This window comes from Dendrobates tinctorius, unplaced genomic scaffold (assembly GCF_039654945.1).
Source record: "Dendrobates tinctorius isolate UK_male_01 unplaced genomic scaffold, ASM3965494v1 ptg000196l, whole genome shotgun sequence".
Classification (NCBI taxonomy): domain Eukaryota; kingdom Metazoa; phylum Chordata; class Amphibia; order Anura; family Dendrobatidae; genus Dendrobates; species Dendrobates tinctorius.
In genome coordinates this window covers 15,976,331-15,993,734 of record NW_027361863.1, presented here as the reverse complement: position 1 = coordinate 15,993,734, position 17,404 = coordinate 15,976,331, and the positions used below count along the sequence as shown (strand labels likewise).

Sequence of the window (17,404 nt, the reverse complement as noted above, 5' to 3'; positions counted from 1 at the left end):
TTACCCGCGAACAATGATTTCCCAGTAAGTGCAGGTCAACCGCAGTTCCGGAATTAGGCCTAACCGTCATTCCTGAAAAAATGAAAAACTTACGTGTGCAAACCACAGGTGCTGTAGCTTGCTTAACAGCTCGCCAGCCGTTCTCACGCCCAATATGGATTACACGTGATTGCACAAAGGTGAGAAAGGGTACCGTATCCCCGGATAACATGTATGGATAGCGTACACATTCAAAATATATGTCTATACATCAGGAGGCAGGCTCAGACGGTGTCAGGCCCAGTATGGATTGCATGTGATTGCACAAAGGTTAGAAAGGGTACCGTTTCCCCGGATAACATGTATGGATAGCGTACACATTCAAAATATATGTCTATACATCAGGAGGCAGGCTCAGACGGTGTTAGGCCCAGTATGGATTGCACGTGATTGCACAAAGGTGAGAAAGGGTACCGTATCCCCAGATAACATGTATGGATAGCGTACACATTCAAAATATATGTCTATACATCAGGAGGCAGGCTCAGACGGTGTTAGGCCCAGTATGGATTGCACGTGATTGCACAAAGGTGAGAAAGGGTACCGTATCCCCAGATAACATGTATGGATAGCGTACACATTCAAAATATATGTCTATACATCAGGAGGCAGGCTCAGATGGTGTTAGGCCCAGTATGGATTGCACGTGATTGCACAAAGGTTAGAAAGGGTACCGTTTCCCCGGATAACATGTATGGATAGCGTACACATTCAAAATATATGTCTATACATCAGGAGGCAGGCTCAGACGGTGTTAGGCCTAGTATGGATTGCACGTGATTGCACAAAGGTTAGAAAGGGTACCGTTTCCCCGGATAACATGTATGGATAGCGTACACATTCAAAATATATGTCTATACATCAGGAGGCAGGCTCAGACGGTGTTAGGCCCAGTATGGATTGCACGTGATTGCACAAAGGTTAGAAAGGGTACCGTATCCCCAGATAACATGTATGGATAGCGTACACATTCAAAATATATGTCTATACATCAGGAGGCAGGCTCAGACGGTGTTAGGCCCAGTATGGATTGCACGTGATTGCACAAAGGTTAGAAAGGGTACCATATCCCCAGATAACATGTATGGATAGCGTACACATTCAAAATATATGTCTATACATCAGGAGGCAGGCTCAGAGGGTGTTAGGCCCAGTATGGATTGCACGTGATTGCACAAAGGTTAGAAAGGGTACCGTTTCCCCGGATAACATGTATGGATAGCGTACACATTCAAAATATATGTCTATACATCAGGAGGCAGGCTCAGACGGTGTTAGGCCCAGTATGGATTGCACGTGATTGCACAAAGGCTAGAAAGGGTACCGTATCCCCAGATAACATGTATGGATAGCGTACACATTCAAAATATATGTCTATACATCAGGAGGCAGGCTCAGATGGTGTTAGGCCCAGTATGGATTGCACAAAGGTTAGAAAGGGTACCGTATCCCCAGATAACATGTATGGATAGCGTACACATTCAAAATATATGTCTATACATCAGGAGGCAGGCTCAGACGGTGTTAGGCCCAGTATGGATTGCACGTGATTGCACAAAGGTTACAAAGGGTACCGTATCCCCAGATAACATGTATGGATAGCGTACACATTCAAAATATATGTCTATACATCAGGAGGCAGGCTCAGACGGTGTTAGGCCCAGTATGGATTGCACGTGATTGCACAAAGGTTAGAAAGGGTACAGTATCCCCAGATAACATGTATGGATAGCGTACACATTCAAAATATATGTCTATACATCAGGAGGCAGGCTCAGACGGTGTCAGGCACAGTATGGATTTGACGGCCCAGACTACACAGCGGAGGAGCAGGGAGAGGTAAAGATTGCAAATGCTGGGGCCCTGCCCAAGCAAGGGGGGCCCACTCCTGGGCGTCGGTACTGGCACTGGGCCCCTCATAGTACGGCGGTGTGTCTGACGGCGGGTGTGCACCACCACCGTCAGAGACACTTGATTGCACTATGAAGGACCCTGTGCCAGTGCCCGCGCCCAAGAGTCGGCCTACCCACCTGTCCAGGGCAACGGCACTCGCACGGTGTCGTGCGCTAGGTGGTGACCCCAGCCATGGGGGGGGGAGGCAGCACAGTTAGGGAGTTTTAGAAAGTGGCATATGTTGATGTTGGACATTCAGCTGATGCAAAAGGTGAAATAGGTCAAGTCCCAGGAAGAGGTGGACCAAAGCAAGCCATTTTTCTGTCACTCTATGTGTCATCAGGGGAAGGTGGGACAAAATCCTTGGAAACCCATGCGTGGTTCATTTTAATGAAGGTTAGATCATCCACATTTTGGGTTGACAGACGGGTCCTTTTTTCTGTCAGGATTGATCCAGCTGCACTGAAGACTCTTTCCGATAGCACACTTGCAGCTGGGCAAGCGAGCTCCTGTAAGGCATATTGTGCCAATTCAGGCCAGGTGTCCAGTTTAGCGGCCCAATAGTCAAAGGGGAATGACCTGTGTGGGAGAACATCGATATGGGAGGAAAAGTAGTTTGTAACCATAGTTGACAAGTGCTGTCTCCTGTCACTTTCCATCGATGCAGTATTACCAGTTGTGTGAGCGGTACTTGAAAAATCAGTCCACAACATTGTCATGAAACCCCTGTCTCCAACGCCACTTCTGCTGTGTGCACCACAAACACCTCTGCCAAGCTGCCCCCGGCCCGTACGGCTCGTGTGAGAACCATCACCGCTGCTGTGTGCTGGGAATGCCTCAAGCAACCGAATTACCAGAGTTGCTTGTTTATTAGCCACTATTAGGTCAAGGTTCTCCTGTGGCATGATGTTTTGTAATTTGCCTTTATAGCGTGGATCCAGGATGCTGGCCAACCAGTAGTCGTCATCGTTCATCATTTTGGCAATGCGTGGGTCCCTTTTTAGGATCTGCAAGGCATAATCTGACATGTGGGCCAATGTTCCCGGTGTCAATGATGCACTGCGAGTGCTGGTTGGAGAAGCACTTTCTGGCAAATCCACATCTCTCCAGTCACGCACAAACCCTGTACCAGACCTTGCCACGCCAACATTTTCACTTGCCCCACGAGATGCATCCTCCTCCCCTAGTAATCATCCCCATCATCCTCCTCCTCCTCCTCTTCTTCCTCCACCTCGTCCAGGAGAGGTCCCTGAGCAGACAATGGCTGAATGTCATCAAGGATTCCCTCCTCCTCTTCCTCCTCATCAACATTGGCTGCAGACGCCTGCTCCTTAAGGTGCGTCAAAGTTTGCATGAGCAGACGCATAAGTGGGATGCTCATGCTTAGGATGGCGTCGTCTGCGCTTACCAGCCGTGTGCATTCCTCAAAACACTGAAGGACTTTACAGAGGTCTTTCAGCTTTGACCACTGCACACCTGTCAACTCCATGTCTGCTCTCAAAGTGCCTGGTCGTGTATCCTCCCACAAATGCATTATGGCCTGCCTCTGCTCGCACAGCCGCTCCACCATGTGCAGGGTGGAGTTCCACCTTGTTGCAATGTCGATAATGAGGCGTGGTTGGGAAGGTGGAGCAATCGCTGCAGCTTCTGCATACGAACGGAGTGTACAGGCGACCGGCGGATGTGCGCGCACAGTCTTCGCACCTTCTGGAGCAGGGCTGTTAACTCCGGATAATTTTTGAGGAAGCACTGCACCACCAGGTTCAAGGTGTGAGCCAAGCAAGGTATATGGCTGAGTTTTGAAAGGGCTATGGCTGCCACAAAATTACGGCCGTTATCACTAACTACCTTGCCTGCCTCAAGATGTACACTGCCCAGCCATGACTCAGTTTGTCGCTTCAAGTACTCGGCCAGCACCTCGGCGGTGTGTCTGTTGCCCAAACACATCATCTGCAACACCGCCTGCTGACGCTTTCCACTAGCTGCTCGATAGGGGGACACATCATGTGCAACAGTGGCAGCTGCAGATGGAGTGCTCGTACGACTGCGCTCTGTGGACGAGCTTTCGCTTCTGGAGGAGGAGGAGGAGGAGGGTCGAACGCCTACAGCCAACTGTTTCCTATACCGTGGGCTAGGCAGCACTGTCCCACCACCGCTGTCCCCTGTGGACCCTGCATCCACCACATTAACCCAGTGCGCAGTGATGGACACGTAACGGCCCTGGCCATGCCGACTGGACCATGCATCAGTTGTGAGGTGCACCTTTCCGCTCACTGACTGCTTGAGTGCATGGACAATGCGGTCTTTCACATGATGGTGGAGGGCTGGGATGGCTTTGCGAGAGAAGAAGTGGCGACTGGGTAGGTCATAGCGTGGTACTGCATAGGCCATGAGTTCGCGGAAAGCTGTGCTTTCCAACAACCGAAAGGGCATCATCTCTAACGAGATTAGTTTGGCAATGTGGCGTTCAAACCCAGTGTACGTGGATGAGAGACTGAGTACTTTCTTGACCTACTCATAGTGTCTGGGAGGGTGAGCTGGACTTGAGAGCTGCATATGGTGGAAGTAGCGGTGGACAGGGCGGACTGAGAGAGGGTTGATGATGGTGATGGAGTTGGTGTTCTTTCTGATGGCCTAGAATCAGTCTTTCGTTGATATAACAGTGGGATTCCCTGACTGCTGTGGCCTTGCAACGACACCTCAACATTTGCTGCTGTGCTAACCGGTGGGCTTACAGTGGGGGAAACAGTGTAGCATTGCTGACTACCTTCGTTGTGATCAGTTGCACATGTGGCACTTGAGGTTTGGTGTTCTGTCCACGCTTGCAAGTGCATGCTGGTTAAATGTCTAAGCATGCAACTGGTATTCAAGTTTTTCAGATTTTTCCCTCGACTAAAGGTCTTTGCGCACTTCTTACAGATAACCTTGGCCTGATCATGAGGATTTTGGTCATAAAAGTGCCACACTGCACTCTTCCTACTTTGGCAGACATTTTGCGGCCTAGCACGCTGTGATCTTTTGACCCTCTGGACAAGCTGTCCAGCAACTCTTTTGATGTTTGCAACCTGTCTTTGGAGTGCTCCGGGCCTGCCAGATAACAGCTGTTGCGATGTCGATGTCTGCTGTGGATGCTCCTCATCTGAGCTATTGGAAGCAGCACCCTCTTCCCCCAATGGATGCCAATCTGGGTCAACAACTGGGTCATCCATCACCTCCTCTTCTATGTCATGTGCACCTTTCTCTGTGTCACCGTGTATGGTGGTATAGTGTGCGGGAAGGGGCACCTGAGTCTCATCAGGGTCAGAATCTGGCTCTGTACACTGCGAGGACAATGTAGTGCTCTGAGTGAATGTACCAGCAGAATCATCCATCAGCGGCTGTGCATCAGTGCACTCCATGTCAGATTCATCTTGGCCTGGGTAATTCACCATTTGACTTGATAATCCAGGCATGGTATGTGAAAACAGCTCCATGGAGTAATCAGTAGTATGGCCTGCGTCATCCTTCAATCTTGGTTGGGGTGAAGGACACAAGGAAAGGTGTGGTTCATGAACATGAGCCTCCAATGACGACTCAGTGCTTTTACTTTTTACAACTGAAGAAGAGGAGGCGATAGAGCTGGAGGCTGAGTGAGCAATGTAAGACAAAACTTTTTCCTGATGCTCTGGCTTTAAAAGCGGTTTGCCAACTCCTAGAAAACTAAGCGTTCGAGGCCTTATGTAGCCAGACGATGACGCAGGCTCAACACCTCCTGCATTCGGTCCTATTTTGCTCTTGCCACTACCATCAGATCCACCACCAACACCATCATTACCAGCTGCCAACCCCCGCCCAATTCCATGGCCTCTTCCACCAGCCTTCCTCATTTTTGGTAGAAATGTAGACAAAATCCAACAAACTATATAGTAATGTAAAACAAGGTACAAGGTGTCTATAGGACAGGGGAGATTTTGAATTTCTGCAGACACTTGTGGACACTGGACACTTTTGGATTGTGTGAGGCCCACTGATATCTGAGCGCTATGTCACAGGCTCGATGGCACAGCTGTGACAAAAGTGACGAGAGGATAAGGGAGATTTTGAATTTCTGCAGACACTTGTGGACACTGGACACTTTTGGATTGTGTGAGGGCCACTGATATCTGAGCGCTATGTCACAGGCTCGATGGCACAGCTGTGACAAAAGTGACGAGAGGATAAGGGAGATTTTGAATTTCTGCACACACTTGTGGACACTGGACACTTTTGGATTGTGTGAGGCCCACTGATATCTGAGCGCTATGTCACAGGCTCGATGGCACAGCTGTGACAAAAGTGACTAGAGGATAAGGGAGATTGGATTGCTTTTAAAAAAGCAGTTTGCAGAGCAGTGGGTAAACAGCAATGCCAGCCTGTCAGGAAGCCTTAAAAGGCAGCCCAACAACCAACACCACTGATACACCACAATATAGCCTCCCCTTGCACTGCACACACAGTGACTGGTGTGTTGTGCAGGCCAAATCACTAGCAGCAGAAGCAGTTTTTTTTTCTTCTCAGCAGGACAAAAAAAAAAAATTGGGATTGCTTTTAAAAAAGCAGTTTGCGGAGCAGTGGGTAAACAGCAATGCAGGAATGTCAGGAAGCCTTAGAAGGCAGCCCAACAACCAACACCACTGATACACCACTATATAGCCTCCCCTTGCACTGCACACACAGTGACTGGTGTGTTGTACAGGCCAAATCGCTAGCAGCAGAAGCAGTTTTTTTTTCTTCTCAGCAGGACAAAAAAAAAAAAATTGGGATTGCTTTTAAAAAAGCAGTTTGCGGAGCAGTGGATAAACAGCAATGCAGGAATGTCAGTAAGCCTTAGAAGGCAGCCCAACAACCAACACAACTGATACACCACTATATAGCCTCCCCTTGCACTGCACACACAGTGACTGGTGTGTTGTGCAGGCCAAATCGCTAGCAGCAGAAGCAGTTTTTTTGTCTTCTTCCCTGCGTAACGCTCTCCCTACAGAATCAGCAGTAACCTCTCCCTATACTGAGATCGGCAGAAGTAAGATGGCGGTCGGCGTGCACGCCCTTTTATACCCCCTGTGACGCCCACCAAAGCAAGCCAATCACTTGCATGCCCTTCTGAAAGATGGTGGTGACCCCTGCCTATGTCATCACGTTGCCGACAGTGTCCGTGGATCCTGATTGGCTGAAAAAGAGCGCAAAACAAACTTTTGAAATGCGACTTTGGCGCGTAAGTCGCCGACCTCGTGGCCGACCTCATCCTAGGGTCGGGTTTCGTTTCATGAAACCCGACTTTGCCAAAAGTCGGCGACTTTTGAAATTTTTCGACCCGTTTTGCTCAACTATACCATGGAATAAATGGCGCTATATAAATGCATAATAATAATAATAATAGACCTCTATTAAAGGCTTGTCTGACCTCATAGACCTCTGTTAAGGGGTTATCTGTCCTCCCCATAGACCTCTGTTAAGGGTTTATCTGTCCTCCTCATAAACCTCTGTTAAGGGGTTATCTGTCCTCCTCATAAACCTCTGTTAAGGGGTTATCTGACCTCATAGATCTCTGTTAAGGGGTCAACTGACCTCCTCATAGATCTCTGTTAAGGGGTTATCTGTCCTCCCCATAGACCTCTGTTAAGGGTTTATCTGTCCTCCTCATAAACCTCTGTCAAGGGTTTATCTGTCCTCCTCATAAACCTCTCTTAAGGGGTTATCTGTCCTCCTCATAGACCTCTGTGAATGGGTTATCTGACCTCCTCATAGACCTCTGTTAAGGGGTTATCTGACCTCCCCATAGACCTCTGTTAAGGGGGTATCTGACCTCCCCATAGACCTCTGTTAAGGGGGTATCTGACCTCCCCATAGACCTCTGTTAAGGGGGTATCTGACCTCCTCATAGACCTTTTTTAAGGGTTTATCTATCCTCCTCATAGACCTCTGTTAAGGGGTTATCTGACCTCCTCATAGACCTCTGTTAAGGGGTTATCTGACCTCCCCACAGACCTCTGTTAAGGGGGTATCTGACCTCTTCATAGACCTCTGTTAAGGGGTTATCTGACTTCCTCATAGACCTCTGTTAAGAGGTTATCTGACATTAGAAAAAACATGGCTAACTAACTAACTAACACCACACCTTACTCAGGTTCAGCCCCACGATGCCAAACTGCAATACCAAACACGACATGAGATAAGGTGTGACACTGTTTCTAGAAGAAAGGCGACGCCATGTTGTACTAATTGTAATGACCCCTTTTAAAATCTCTATTGATAGATATTTGTATCCAGAGCTGAGTCATTAGAGATTGAAGTTACAGATGGCCTCCGTGAAAGGGAACTTCCTTATTGTGAGGAAAAACAGGAAATTAAAGAGGAAGTGGAAGAAAAAAGTATAAAGTGGACGTAGATTCAAAGTTTAGTCATAGTTACCAAATACTAAGGCTTTATACTAATAGCTACGATTCATAATAAAAAAGTTGCAAACAACTTTGGATTTTTTTTTAGATGTTCACAAGTGTTCTAAATAATATATTCTTCCTATTTATACATGTACCGTATTTAATTTTTATTATCTATATATATATATAAATGCCAGGCCGCAACCAATCAGCAACAGGTGCAGTGCGCAGGCGCAGTCCGCAATTAGCAGGACGCACGCCACCGCTACCGTGCCGTCTTGAGATCAGCGGCGCAAAGCAGTACTGGAAACGGAAGATGCCGGGAACGTGGAGAGGAGGGACAGATTCCGGGGGCCGTCGGATGGTGAATATATCACATTTTTTATTTTAATCTGCCGCTGGCCATATTCTAGAGTACCCGATGCTTCAGAATCAGGCCAGCAGCTAGTTACCATATGTTTAGAATTTTTTTTTATATTTTTTCTTTTTTTTTAGTTGCAGCATGCATATGGTTTAACTCCGTGTAAACTGACCTGCGGTACATGTTTCACTTAGGCAAACGTTGGTCTCTTTAATGTGCAGACTTACCCATTTGAATTGCACAAGATGCAAAAAATCCGCAGGTAAAAAAAAAAATAAAAAAAACACGTAGCATGCGGATCAATGCACTTGATATTTGTCAAAGCCAACTATCCAGTATAAAAAAAGTAACTTTATTTAAAGTATGACAAACCAAAAAAAGAGGAAAAACCTCAGGGTCAAAAACACTAAAAATAAATGTTAGAAAAAAATCACTCAAAAAAGTAGTAAAAAAAAAAAAAACCTGATTCACTTAATAGGAGCAGAAAATCTGCAACATAAAAACTTAACAAATATTCATCATGGGAACATAGTCTAAGTCGTCACCCCCCCCCCCCAGCTCACGAATAATGCTCCTTACTGGCATGGTTTGCGGCACTTATCGAAACAACCCAGCTTGTGTAAACTGAATTCTTTATCCAGTTTGTAGTAACAGTGACCTGTTGGGACATTAACAAAACGTATACATTAATAAAAGAATGTTACCGTAATTATAGTGCTAAAATTACCATGAAAACTGCACAAACAAGCGCCGGTCAATTGAACTCGTTGTTGCACCCTCTGGTATTAAAGTGCACTGCAAGTATTTAAAGTCAGGCTCTTTCCATGATTTATTTTCTCTAACATTAAATAGATAGATAGAAATATAGATAGAAAATCCTACCATATATGAATTTTTGATTCCTAGCATAACTCTTTTTCTGTTTAGTACTTTGAATGCACAAGGGTGGTGTCATAGGGTTGTCTTAAATGGTTTTGTGTCATTTTGTTTAGTACTATGAGTACACAAGGGTGGGGTCTTAGTTTGCTTTGTGGCATTTTATTTAGTACTTTCAGTGCACAAGGGTGGTTTCTGTTGGCATATGCAATAGTTGTGGACTTCTTTATGTAAAGGAGGACTTTATGCTGATCTGACAATAGATGGCGATGCTGTGTAAAGTTTCCTTGCTTAATGTATTGTAAGAGAAAAGGTCTTTTTTGTTAGTTTCAGTTTTGTATTTACTTCTTCCTGATGCAGCATTATATGACTGTGCATTTTTCCTTTACCTCATGTTCTGACAAGTAAAAGCTTGTTATCCCATGTAATCTGCACTGTGAAGTTTTCTACAGCAACTGTGGGTATCCAGGAGCTATTCAACTAGCTGTGCAACAGTTTCAAGAGATTTTATGTCATTTTGTTTAGTACTTTGAATGCACAAGGGGAGGTCTTAATTGGCTTTATGGCATTTATTATATTTAGTACTTTCAGTGCACAAGAGTGGTTTCAAATGATTCTAAGTAATTTTGTCTAGTACTTTGAGTGCACAAGACTTGTCATAACGGGTTTTGTGTCCTTTTGTTTAATACTTTGTGTACACAAGGGTGGTCTTAATGGGCTTTGAGGCATTTTATTTAGCACTCTCAGTGCACAAGGGTGGTTTCAAGTGATTCTATGTCATTCTGTTTAGTATTTTTAAAGCATAAAGATGGTCTTAAAGGATTTTATATAATCGTATTAAGTACTTTCACCTCACAAGGATGGTCTTAAAGGGTTTTGTGTTATTTTCATTAGTACTTTGAATACACAAGGGTTATTTGAATGGGCGATGTGTTCTAGGCTCAGTAAAGGGGTTGCCTCATCTACATCATTTGTTGACCTTAATAAGAATATTTAATTTTTGAGACCCCCCTTTATCAAACATATATTATATGACCACCTTTTCATGCTAAATCCACTAAAGTCAACTGGTTGCCAGATTTTGTGGATTTAGATAAGGGGGCTATCTTGCTGGACACCATTTGCCATCTTAAATGCAGTCTATCAGCCTAAAATGACTGTTCAAACCTCGCACAAGCATTTGGGACAAGTAGTTCAGCGCACCTTCCTTGCTATCTACTCTTTATTTCTGTCCACCTCTTTCTTGATTGACAGCTCTGGTTTTACAAGAGCTGAGGTGGATGGAGATAGGTGGAAAATAAGTAGGTAACAAGGTGCAATGAGCTAGTTGGTGGAAAATAAGTAGGTAACAAGGTGCAATGAACTAGTTGGCCCTGCTGATGATGCACCAAGTGCCTGTGCTTGGTTTGAACAGTCAATAAAAGTCAGTGATATGCGGTCATGAAGGAGCGCTTAGGAAGCAACCCAGGGATGGACAGGATGTCGGGTCTCCACCGCAACTCCAGCCGAGAACCTCCGATGGAGACCTGATGAAGACGGATCCTCCGTCGAAACGTGTTGTGGTTTAATCCCATCTCTTGTCTGGGTCTCTTTTCTGCGCTCCTGTCACGATAATGTAAAATATCATGTTTGATTTTCTCTATTAACATACTTTCCAGAACTTTCTGCTGCACAAAGACCAGCGACCCCCCTCCTTTTCTCCTTGTCAGCCTGTCAGCAACTGCAGCTGTGTGCTCTCCTTAGCTCTGTAACCTGAACCTCCAGCTCACTCGCTCCTTCCTGGCTTCATCCTCCCCCCTAAGGAATGTTAATAAGTAGAGAGAATTTCCTTTGTTCAACATGTGCTTCATATATATATATATATATATATATATATACACTGTATATATATGGGAGATAGTAAAGAGGGCATAACTCGGGCCCCGTCAGTGACAGCAATATGAAAATAACATATTGAGATGTGCTTCGACAGAGCCTCACTACAGTGGTTTTTGCTAAACTATAGCTCCAACAGAGCCAGAGAAATGGATTTCTCTTGAACAGAGGTGAATAGCCAGTCCGAGTTTGGACTCATTAGAAAGCTAACTTCAAAATAAGATGATTGATGGTTCTGCCGATATTCTGCTAGGTTCTCAAGCCCAGTTATGATCATTATAAGTTTTCAGAACCAAATCTGTAACTCTGAGCTGTGGGAGGGAGCTGGAAAACCAGCCCCTTTAGTGATATCACAAGCCCAGACGTATAAGTTAATGCAACTAAACCCTCCTGTTAGTTGCTGCATGGACGCTGTTGTCTCAAGACCCCCTCATGCATGGGGATGCGTCGCCCATCCCCCCAGCCTGGCTTGCCTGAGATGATCTAAGTAACATGTGAGTTTATTTCTGTTTTAATCCTCTTTTATTTGTAATTGCTTTGTACATATTTTAATTGTCTCATTTTGTAAAATCTTGTTATACCTTCTGTAAACACTGCCTACCTTTTTTGGAGTAAAATATAAAATTATTAGTCTCGTATCTCCTTGCTCTATGACTATTTCACGTGCCTAAAAGTTAATTGCGTTACTAATTTGGGTTGACTTCGTACCCCTTTGTTAATTTAAATATTGATAGAGAAATTGGAAGCTGGTGGCAGCGAAGTGTGCACTGGGCTAGGTGGGCTAGCTGGCAGTGACGGAAGGGGTTTTATAAGCTGATTGTCTGGCTGTGGCCAGAGCTTTTATAATTCCCTTGCTGCAGCAGGCCTAATAGCCAGTGAACAACAAGTAGCCCGTCCAGCGACTAATTATCCTAGGTACAGTTCCCTGACTGACCTGAGGGTAAGGGGGGCACCGGAGAGCTGCAAGTTCCAAAGCGGAAATGGAAAGTGGGATATACATAAATCCCGGCAGTTTGTAACACATTGTGGCAGTGGTGGGATAACTAAGATAAGCCCCCCCCTGCACATGTGATAGCCGTGTGCAACCAAAGGTCATATACCCCATATACCCCCAACCGTGACAGCTCCTAAGACCTTTTCCATTTTCTCATGGTTTGAACAGTCAGTCATTTTGTGCTGGTAATGGAGAAACGAGTGGGTTAAGTCTGTGAAGCCATTTAGGAAGGATGAGAGATGCCAATCTGAGTACGAGTGGTTTATTGGTCAACGCCTTTCGAAGTATACGTACGGTACTTCTTTTTCAGGACAAATCTCTGTTATTGCGTTCATATACGGAAACATTAATTGCAAAGAAACGGTTCACAAAACGTAGTGCAAGAAATCCTAAATTGGAAAGCACAAGTATTTTGCAAACCGTTAGATTAATATCCTGCTGCTGTCATCGTCTTACCCCAGCTCGTGTGCTTCTCATAGTCGCAGAACTCTGCTCCATCAGGAAGAGGATAAAAGGCGTAAGCACAACCGCAACGCTGCACCATGATGGTCTGAAAGCAGGAGCGTACACAGACCTAGAGGAAGAGGGATGTAGTCATTAGTGATGAGCATACGTGCTCAGAAAAGGTGTTATCTGATCATGCTTGGGTGGTAACTGAGTAACCTCGGCGTGCTCAAAAAATATGTTCCAGTCTCCGCGGCTGCATGTCTCACAGCTGTTCAACAGTCGCAACACATGCAGGGATTAGCTGTTTGTTAGACAGCAGAAGGAAATTGTGCAAAAAAGTGGACTTTTTAGTCCACTTTTTTGCATAGTACTGGAGTGCTGTCTCTATCTATCTATCTATCTATCTATCTATCTATTACCTATCTATTTATCTATTATCTATCTATTTATTTATCTATCATCTATATATCTATTATCTATCTATCTTGTCACGGGGTCCTTCTCTGATATCACACAATCAACAGAGCGAGGGAAGGATGAACAATCCCAAGACCTTTATTACAGGCAAAATTAGAAGGTCCATAAACAATCCACCACACTGAGGATACAATAGTCCAGAACAAGAATGTAGTCCAGTAACAGGATAAAATGTCCAGGGAGATGAGAGTCCAAAACTCTAGCACCAGAGGTAAAATGGGTCCTTCTTTCTGAAGTGCAGTCTTTACACAATCCTCTCCACACAGGAACTGACTTGACCAGCTCCTGTCCTCCCCACCCCCTTCCTTGTGTCCAGAGGTAGTCAAACAGGTTGGGGCGGTTTCCAGGCCTCCCAGAGGAGAACAAAGGAGGCTTGGGGATTAAAGAACTACAGGGGGTCATCAAAAGACAGATGCAGTCAGGCTATAGACATACAAGAAAAACACTATGAAAATAAGTGAAATAGAAATATACACAAAATGATATCCACATAGCCTATCACACCATCACAACCTCTCCCCCCATAATAAGTGAGCACGCTATGAGGTCTACACAGACCTCTGGCCTGCTCACTTTAGTCCACATTGCTCAACCATTTATAGTTCCTTGTACAGTGGCAGGGGTAGGTCGGCCTGGGAAACCTATGGTTCTTCTTGTCGAGACAGACCATCGACGTTCTGGTGTTGGCTTCCCCACTTGTATTGGATGGAGAAGCTGTAGGGTTGTAAGGACAAGCTCCACCGCAGCAATCTTCCATTGTCCCCTGATACGCGGTTCAGCCATGTTAGGGGGTTGCGGTCTGTAACAATTGTAAAGTCTCTGCCATGCAAGTAGGGCTGCAATTTTTTTAGCGCCCATACGATGGCAAGGCACTCCTTTTCAATAGTGGTATAGGCAACTTCCCCATCCAGTAGTTTCCGACTGGCAAAAGCAACAGGATGTTCTTCTCCGGCGGCGTTCATTGGCTAAGTACTGCCCCAATCCCAAAGGTGGATGCATCTGTCTGCACGAGGAACCTGTGGTCTTTAACGCTGAAAAGGCATCCTCGCATGCAGTCGTCCTCGTCACATTCCTAGGCATGTTCTTGCGGGTCAGGTCGGTTAGGGGCTTGGCCAAGGTGCTGAAGTTAGAAACAAATTTGCGATAGTAACCAGCAGCTCCTAAAAATGCAAGTACCTGCTTTTTAGTCTGGGGTCTACACCAGTTGCTAATGGCTTCCACCTTGGCAGGCTCAGGCCTTAGGGTCCCACCCCCTATTCTATGCCCGAGGTACTGCACCTCAGCCATCCCTATTTGGCACTTATCAGGGCGAATGGTCAGTCCTGCAGTAAGGATACAGTCTAGCACTATGCCCAAGTGTTTAAGATGTTCCTCCAAGGTTGTGCTAAAAATGGCGATGTCGTCTAAGTAAGCACAGGCAAAGTCCTGACATTGTTGTAACAGTCGATCTACCAGTCTCTGGAAAGTAGCGGGGGCAGTTTTCATCCCAAAGGGCATTCCCAGGAACTCAAAAAGCCCAAATGGAGTAATGAAGGCCGAGCGCTCCCGAGCGTCCTCCGTTAGGGGTATCTGCCAGTACCCCTTGCTCAAGTCTAACGTGGTCACAAATTGGGCACTGGCCAGACGATCCAATAGATCACCAATCCTGGGCATGTTTTTTTAGGCAAAAAAAATATTTCCATCTTTTACATTTTAAAAATTATGAAAAGGAAACAGGGCCGATGCAAAAATTTGGACACCCTGCATGGATAGTACTCTCTTTTGCAAGTATCGTAGCTTGTGAACGCTTTTTGTAGCTGGACAAGAGTCTTTCAATCCTAGTTTGAGGGATTTTCATCCATTCCTCCAGTTCTGTGAGAATCCTGGGTCGTCTTGCCTCCTCTGCTATTTGGAGGTCTAGCTACAGATTGTCAATGATGCTCAGATCAGGGGACTGTGAGGGCCATTGTAAAACCTTCAGCTTGCGCCTTTTGAGATCGTCTATTGTGGATTGTGACGTGTGTTTAGGATCATTCTCCATTTGTAGAAGCCATCGTCTTCCTCTTCCCCTTTTCACCTTCAGTTTTTTTTTTACAGATGATGTTATGTTTGCATCAAGAGTTTGTTGAAATGGAATCCATTCTTCCCTCTACCCGTGAAATGTTCCCTGCACCATTAATATTTTTAAGCTTCGCACATTTTTGGTGTAGGTTTCTGTCGTTATTGACTGCAGCATCTAAGGGTTTAATCTGCAGGGATCAGTCCCATTGCATGTCAGCTGATCGCGGGGGGCGGGGGTACCATTATAGACATCAAGGGGATGAATTTTAACTTCTTATTACCTGTTGAGTGTAGTCACTATTGTATAAATTCACCACACCGACATCGCTGCCGTCTTCTGAGCAGTCACTGTAGTCTCCACCGAGGCGGCTCACCGTTTCCTGTTTTGAGAAGATAAATTAAAGACACATTTAAAGGGGTTGTCAGGACTGTCATATTGATGGCCTACTCTTCCGTACATTGCTTATATCCAGCCACTACGTACAGTAAGTAGTAATCTAGTAGTCAGCTGATCGGTGGGGGTGCCGGGTGTTGGACCCTGGTCCCTGACCCATCTCGAATTGATGACCTATTCTCTAGATAGGGCAACAATTTTTTAGTTCCAGACTACCTCTGTAACCAGAACTATGACATTGACAATGTGAACGACATATTGGAATTTCCAATGATATTATCTGTATTAGGCCACGTTCACATGTTGAGTATTTGGTCAGTATTTTAAAGCCAAAATCAGGAGTGCGTGATAAATACAGAAGTGGTGAAGTGTTTCTATTATATTTTTTGTCTCCTGATTTTGGCTTACAAATAATGATGTAAAATACTGAACAAATACTGAATGTGTGAACGTGGCCCTTATACATCAGTTTTCTTTTGTTATACAAGACAAACGGACTGATATTCGTCAGTGCTCTGGATCCGATAATCTTTCATTTTTCCTCTGCTTCCATTTTTTACCAGCCGTGAGCATTGTGTCAAATCCATGCCCATTCTTACCCACCAGTAATCTTAATGCTTTTAAAGGAATGAATTGTAAGACGATATATGATTTAAAGAGAAACCAATATTTTAGTTTTTATTTCATAAATCAATTGTGCAAGTGAAAAGAAGAAGCTTTGTAATAGATCTTATCAGAGAAATCTGCTTCTTTCTCCTCCTAGACTGATCATTCATTCTCAAAATTCTCAATTCCCAGGGAAAATCTGTATTCATTGATAAGAGATTGTTACATTACTGAAATATATGACAGTTGGTGCTTTAGAAACTCTGTGAAGAGGGGAGGAGCTAGAGGCCAACACAGACATTCTAGCGACAAGCTAGAGGCTGACACAGACATTCTGGAGAGAAGCTAGAGGCTGACACAGACATTCTGGAGAGAAGCTAGAGGCTGACACAGACATTCTGGAGAGAAGCTAGAGGCTGACACAGACATTCTGGAGAGAAGCTAGAGGCTGACACAGACATTCTGGAGAGAATCTAGAGGCTGACACAGACATTCTGGAGAGAATCTAGAGGCTGACACAGACATTCTGGAGAGAAGCTAGAGGCTGACAGACATTCTGGGGAGGAGTTAGAGGCAGGCAAAGACATTCTCAGCAGCAGCTAGAGGCAGGCACAGACATTCTAGGGAGAGGCTAGAGGCAGGCACAGACATTCTGGAAAGACGCTAGAGGCCGACACAGACATTCTGAGGAGGAGCTAGATGATCACACAGACATTCTAGGGAGGAGCTAGAGGCAAATACAGAGGTTACGGGAAGGAGCTAGAGGACTACACAGACATTTTGAGGAGAAGCTAGAGGATCACACAGACATTCTGAGGAGGAGCTATAGGGTCACACAGACATTCTGGGGAGGAGCTAGAGGAAAGCAGACATTTTGGGAAGGAGCTAGAGGAACACAGACATTCTGGGGACCAGCTAGAGGCCGACAAATACATTCTGGGAAGGAGCTTGAGGCCAACAGAGACATTCTGACAAGGAGCTAGAGGATCACACAGACATTCTGGGAA

General features: G+C 45.2%; 1 protein-coding gene across 2 annotated transcripts in view; it reads right to left on the bottom strand.

Moving 5' to 3' along the window:
• Nucleotides 1-17,404, bottom strand: part of SCNN1A (sodium channel epithelial 1 subunit alpha) — a 122,679-nt gene that overhangs the window by 55,343 nt on the left and 49,932 nt on the right. For both annotated transcript variants that reach the window (XM_073552913.1, XM_073552912.1), the window contains exons 7-9: nucleotides 15,679-15,777; nucleotides 12,890-13,007; nucleotides 9,268-9,346 (exon numbers count right to left, since the gene is read on the bottom strand). In XM_073552913.1, coding sequence (XP_073409014.1) covers nucleotides 9,268-9,346; nucleotides 12,890-13,007; nucleotides 15,679-15,777 — 296 coding nt within the window. The remainder of the gene's footprint in view (nucleotides 1-9,267; nucleotides 9,347-12,889; nucleotides 13,008-15,678; nucleotides 15,778-17,404) is intronic.